General features: G+C 59.3%; 1 protein-coding gene across 1 annotated transcript in view; it reads right to left on the bottom strand.

Annotated features, from left to right (window-relative positions):
• Nucleotides 1-481: 481 nt before the first annotated feature.
• Nucleotides 482-5,623, bottom strand: part of CRABP2 (cellular retinoic acid binding protein 2) — a 5,872-nt gene continuing 730 nt past the window's right edge. Inside the window, exons 2-4 of the mRNA XM_015827582.1 lie at nt 1,781-1,959; nt 994-1,110; nt 482-563 (exon numbers count right to left, since the gene is read on the bottom strand). Of these exons, the coding sequence (XP_015683068.1) occupies nt 513-563; nt 994-1,110; nt 1,781-1,959 (347 nt within the window). The 3' untranslated portion in view covers nt 482-512. The remainder of the gene's footprint in view (nt 564-993; nt 1,111-1,780; nt 1,960-5,623) is intronic.

Genomic DNA, 5,623 nt, shown 5'->3' with positions numbered 1-5,623 from the left:
CCCCAGCCCTTGGGGGGGGGGTGTCCCTGCAGCAAGACATCTCTGCAACTTTGCTTGTTCCACACGAGCAGCACAAACCGGCCAGGAACAAAGAGGAGGGGGCGTCAGGGACACCTGCTGCCGCCAAGGAGCCCAGGGAAGCCCCCGTGCCCCACCCCAAATGGGGAGGAGGGAAGACAGCTTGTAGGGGCCACGTCCTGACCCCCCCCCCAAGCTGACCCCAGATTCCACAGTTAATGGCTCAAACCAGGCAGGGTAAAGGGGGGGTGGGGTGGGTCTTGGAAGAGGAGAGGTTGCCTCGGCCCCCTCCCCTCCAGCCAGGGTAGAAGGACCCCACTGGCCAGCTTTGTTTAGTCTTGTTGGAGACGGTGCCTCTGAGCGCAGCAGAAAGCAGGGACCAGGCAGCAGGGACCAGGCTGGCATTGCGCTGCAGGGCAGGGATGGTCCTGGCCTGTCCGGTCTGTCTCCCCCCTTCCCCCCCCCCGCTGTGTCTGGCACTGGCTGGAGTCCTTTCACTCGCGGACGTAAATCCGGGTGCAGACGACGTCGTCCGCCTTCATGGTCTGAGAAAGCAAAGAAGCTGAGTTGAGAAGGAAGCAAAACTGGTTCTCTCCCAGGCTGGGGAGCAAAGAGGCCGAAAGGCGGGGAGAAGGGGTAAGGGGTCCCCACAGGCTGCCCCCCCGCCCAGGATCTGCACCTTGGAACCGCAAAAAAACTTTTTGCGGTTCCTGCCTTCCACGGGAGGGGAAAGGGTTCTGTAGGGTGGGCAGCTTTCCCTGCAGCTCCCACCTCCTGTGCCATCTGGGGGGGGGAGAGTGTTGAGAAAGTGCACCCCAAGTTTGGATGTGGCACTGATCTCGCAGAGGCCAGTCTGTGCTTTATCGCCCAAAGGTCAAAAAAGGGGGCAGCTGAGAAAGCAAGAGGGAGAAGGGCAGATCCGGTGGGTTCCCCACTGCCAAGTGAAAAGAAATTGGGGGGTGGGGGGGTCCTCACCAGGATGAGCTCCCCGTCATTGGTCAGTTCCCGGGTCCAGCTTGTTTGGGGCCCTTCTCCTTTCAGCAGCTTCTGCTCACACACGATCTTGTTGTTGTTCTCCCACTTGGCCAAACTCTGGAAAGTTGGGAAGGAAAGAAAGTGGGGCCCCCTTTGAAAAAAGGGGCCTGCTGCCGCCAACCAAGGCACACAACCCCCTCCCATCACAACTCATTTGTCACCCGGCAAAATAAGGCTGCTGATGGGTGGGAGAGAGGCATCACTGGGGAGGGGGGCTGTCCGAGAGGGAGGGGGGAGCCGGAGGGCAGAGGCTTTGAAGGGCCACTGGAGACCCCCGCCCCTTTCATTGTCTGCCCAGGCTGAGAAGGGCTGGGGGGGGGGAGCAAAGAGATGCCTCTTCATGGGTTGCGATGCAGAAAGGCGATTGGGAAGAGGGTGGAAGGGCCAATGGACCATCTCCTCCCCCTCAGCTGGGCCTTTCTGCCCCCATTTTGCAGGGCCAGCCCTCCCCACCTTTGGCTGCAGCAGGTCCAACTAGGGAGAAAGTGGCCGTACTTGGGGGGGGGGCAATCACAAAAGCCAGGGAGGGGCAGCCTGTGTCCTCCACAACAACACCAGCCCTCTGTGCAGCTGGAGGCCCATCTTCTCCAGAGCAGAGAGGCCTGAATTGTCGAGGGAGGGGGCACCACAGATCTGGGGCCCACCTCATCCAGCAGGGCCCCCCCTCTCCTGGCCCACGGAAACCCCCTGCCCCCAGCCACAGGCCCTTCATCTGTCTGCCCCTCACCTTGCAAGGCCTCCCATCCACCGTCTGCTCCTCAAAGTCCTCGCCGATCTCAAAACGGATCTCCGTGGTGCGAACTGTGGTGGAGGTCTTGATGTAGAAGGAGGATCCCTCCTGCTTGATCTCCACGGCTGGTTTGGAGGCCGCAGCCACCGCGATCTTCCGCAGCATCATGTTGACCCCTGGAAGAAGATGGCGTCCGAGGTGAGCCAGTCCCAAGGGACCCCGGGTGAGACGTGGACTCCCTGACCGGACCGGGGGGGGAGGGGGCGACGTCCCCTTCCTTGGGTTAAACCTGATCCACCTCAGACTGAATCTGGGCTCCGCAGTGAAGGTTGGAGAAGACTGGAGCTGCTCTTCCGCCACGGATCCTGCCCGCCCTGGATCCCGTGGAGGTTTTTTTGGAGACGTTGAACCTTTAGGATTGACCCAGCGGAGGACGCCTGTGGCTGATTCACCCCTTTCTCAACTGCTTGCCGGTCACACCCCTTCAAGTGGGGCTTCTTCCCTCCCAAACTGGGCTGCGTTTACAGCTGGGCTCAATTTGCAAGGGACACACCCAGCTCTCCCACTGGGGGGGGGGCATTTTGTAAAGCCCCTTCCCTCCCTCCCCCGGGTATGTGCACATTCCTGCGTGTCTTTGCACCACATTTGCTGATGCTACAATGAACCTGTTCATCTTTCAGATGCTTCTTACTTCAGTGGTATCTTTCTTTGAGTTTTTGTTTCCTTTCTTAAAACACACAAATCACACGCACACAGACTGGGCCTTAAGCCAGGTTGAAGAAGAAGCCAAGTATGAGGCAAGGAGAGACTTTAAGGAGAATTAGGGGTGAGGAGGGACATTGTCATGTTTCCGAAAAAAAATAGTCAACAATCATCAAGAACTTGCACAACTGTCTGTCATGACAGCTTCCCCCGAGGGAGGCGACGCCAACGGTGTTGTATGAGCTAACAATTGTGCAACAGGCAGAAGAGGCAGAAAAGACTGAGGCTTCATGGGAAAACTGAGGCATTAACTTCCAGGTAGCAGCCTTGCTGAATCCCAGGAAGGGGTAAACCCGGGGTGTCCAACTTTAGCAAATTTTAAACTTTTACACCTGTGGACAACTCCCAAAATTCCCCAGCCAGCTAAGCTATGCAAATTTTTCTCCTCTGGATTGGCTCCCACTGCTTAATTGTGTGTTTGCTATTCAATCAGATTTTCCAAGAGGTCTGGATCCAATCAGCGCCGTAGCCCTGCGTGTCCTGGGCAGACCACTTCAATCCCGTCTGCTTTGTTTTTTCCGATGATTGCGTTTCTCCTGCCCTAAAACTGGGATGACAGCCTCCCCGATGAAGCAGAAGGTGGAGAGTGGCAGGGGTGCCAAGCAACCTCTCCCTCTGGAAGTAGAGACGGGGTCAACTCTGTTGGAAAAACAGGCTGCGTGGCCCTTGGCTGGCCGGAGTCAGGCGGCTGCCGCCATGCTTCCCTTGATGAGGGACAAGATGCGAGCAAAGGACGTGAGCAAAAAGGGCAGTTTTGCAAGGGGCGTGGCAAGGTCCAAAAAGGAGGAGAACAGATATGGGGTTTTTTTTCCCCCAAAAAAGGAGGGTGGGACAGCAGGGCGGGGCTGCTTGCCATTCCAGGGTGCCATTCCTCACAATTTTCAGTGGCATCTCGGTGGTGTCGACCCTAGAGCAGGGTTAGGACCTCAAAGGCCCCTAGATGCTAGATGGGCCACAGAGGTAGACTGCCTCTAAGGCTGGAGGATTCACTTCGCTCTGCTCCCCCCCAAGCAGCTCCAGCCCAGACTTGCCTTTGGCTTCTGCCTCCTCAAGAGCCAGATGGATCTTGATGCACTTTTATGACCCCCCCCCCCCCGGTTCTCCAGGGATCCCCCTTGGAGAAGGCTCAGGCAGCCTCCTCCCCCAAAAACTGGGTCACAGCCTGGCTCCTAAGTGGCGCAGGGTCCTGCCAGTCTGTGAACCCGGTGCCCTCCCACCCACTCTCCCGCACAAATTCACAGCGCACATCATCCAAATTCCATTTCGGTCTCTCCTCCAGCCTCTCCCGCGTCAGATTATCCCCCATCTGGGAGGCAGGAGAGGAAACCTAAGAATCTTGTTATTTATCCTGAACTAGGCCGGCTTTCCTCAAGCTGGAAGGAATTTGCAGAGCCGCTCCCCCCCCCCGCATCTCCCCCCCTGCTTTGGAAAGAGAAAAGGGGAGGGGGTGAGTCTGAGCCAGAGACCTCCCCAGAGAGAAGGGGGCCATGGAAGCAGCCTTCCCCCCCAGCTTTGCTAGCTTTAGGTGGGCGGGTGGGCGTGGGTGGGTGGGCTCCAGCTTGCCTGGAAAAGGTGCAAAGATTTTTTTCCCCCCCTAATTGAAGGTGGGGAGAGGGAGGAGAGGCTGAGGTGGTGTCTGGGTGTTTGTGTGTGTGTGTAGGGAGTGGATTTTCCATCCTGGCTGTTCTCCGCAAAGGCCATCTCCACCGACGGCTGTCCGGGTCAGGGAGGGACCGGGCAGAGCCGCTGCTTGGGGGGGGGGGCTGAATCGTTGCCCCGGGAGACCCGAGCCCCCCCTCCTGCTTCGGTCACCCCCCCCCCGAACTGCTGCTGAAAAGAGAGCGCTGTTCTGCCTGGCGTGCTTTCCGCGCCTCTAATCCTCGGAATAAAAAAGGGTGGCAAGACAGACGCGGTCTGGAAGGCTCGCCTGGAGTCTCCCCCCCCCCTGCCCCGGTCTCTCCCGGGGGGGGGAGAACGGCGCTGCTGAAGGGCTCCGCTCTGCCTCCCTCTCACGCCAAGCGCCCCCCCCCCTTTCTCGGGGTGCCAGGGGAGCAAANCTCAAGAGCCAGATGGATCTTGGTGCACTTTTATGCCCCCCCCCCCCAGGTTCTCCAGGGATCCCCCTTGGGGAAGGCTCAGGCAGCCTCCTCCCCCAAAAACTGGGTCACAGCCTGGCTCCTAAGTGGCGCAGGGTCCTGCCAGTCTGTGAACCCGGTGCCCTCCCACCCACTCTCCCGCACAAATTCACAGCTAGCACATCATCCAAATTCCACTCCGGTCTCTCCTCCAGCCTCTCCCGCGCGTCAGATTATCCCCCATCTGGGAGGCAGGAGAGGAAACCTAAGAATCTGTTATTTATCCTGAACTAGGCCGGCTTTCCTCAAGCTGGAAGGAATTTGCAGAGCCGCTCCCCCCCCCAGCATCTCCCCCCCCCTGCTTTGGAAAGAGAAAAGGGGAGGGGGTGAGTCTGAGCCAGAGACCTCCCCAGAGAGAAGGGGGCCATGGAAGCAGCCTTCCCCCCCAGCTTTGCTAGCTTTAGGTAGGCGGGTGGGCGTGGGTGGGTGGGCTCCAGCTTGCCTGGAAAAGGTGCAAAGATTTTTTTCCCCCCTAATTGAAGGTGGGGAGAGGGAGGAGAGGCTGAGGTGGTGTCTGGGTGTTTGTGTGTGTTTGTGTGTGTGTGTAGGGAGTGGATTTTCCATCCTGGCTGTTCTCCGCAAAGGCCATCTCCACCGACGGCTGTCCGGGTCAGGGAGGGACCGGGCAGAGCCGCTGCTTGGGGGGGGGGCTGAATCGTTGCCCCGGGAGACCCGAGCCCCCCCTCCTGCTTCGGTCACCCCCCCCCCGAACTGCTGCTGAAAAGAGAGCGCTGTTCTGCCTGCCGTGCTTTCCGCGCCTCTAATCCTCGGAATAAAAAAGGGTGGCAAGACAGACGCGGTCTGGAAGGCTCGCCTGGAGTCTCCCCCCCCCCTGCCCCGGTCTCTCCCGGGGGGGGGAGAACGGCGCTGCTGAAGGGCTCCGCTCTGCCTCCCTCTCACGCCAAGCGCCCCCCCCCCTTTCTCGGGGTGCCAGGGGAGCAAA

Source organism: Protobothrops mucrosquamatus, unplaced genomic scaffold (genome assembly GCF_001527695.2).
Source record: "Protobothrops mucrosquamatus isolate PMUCROS unplaced genomic scaffold, P.Mucros_1.0 scaffold3803, whole genome shotgun sequence".
NCBI classification, from domain to species: domain Eukaryota; kingdom Metazoa; phylum Chordata; class Lepidosauria; order Squamata; family Viperidae; genus Protobothrops; species Protobothrops mucrosquamatus.
The sequence above is the reverse complement of the archived record's forward strand: the minus strand, read 5'-3'. Positions and strand labels throughout refer to the sequence as shown.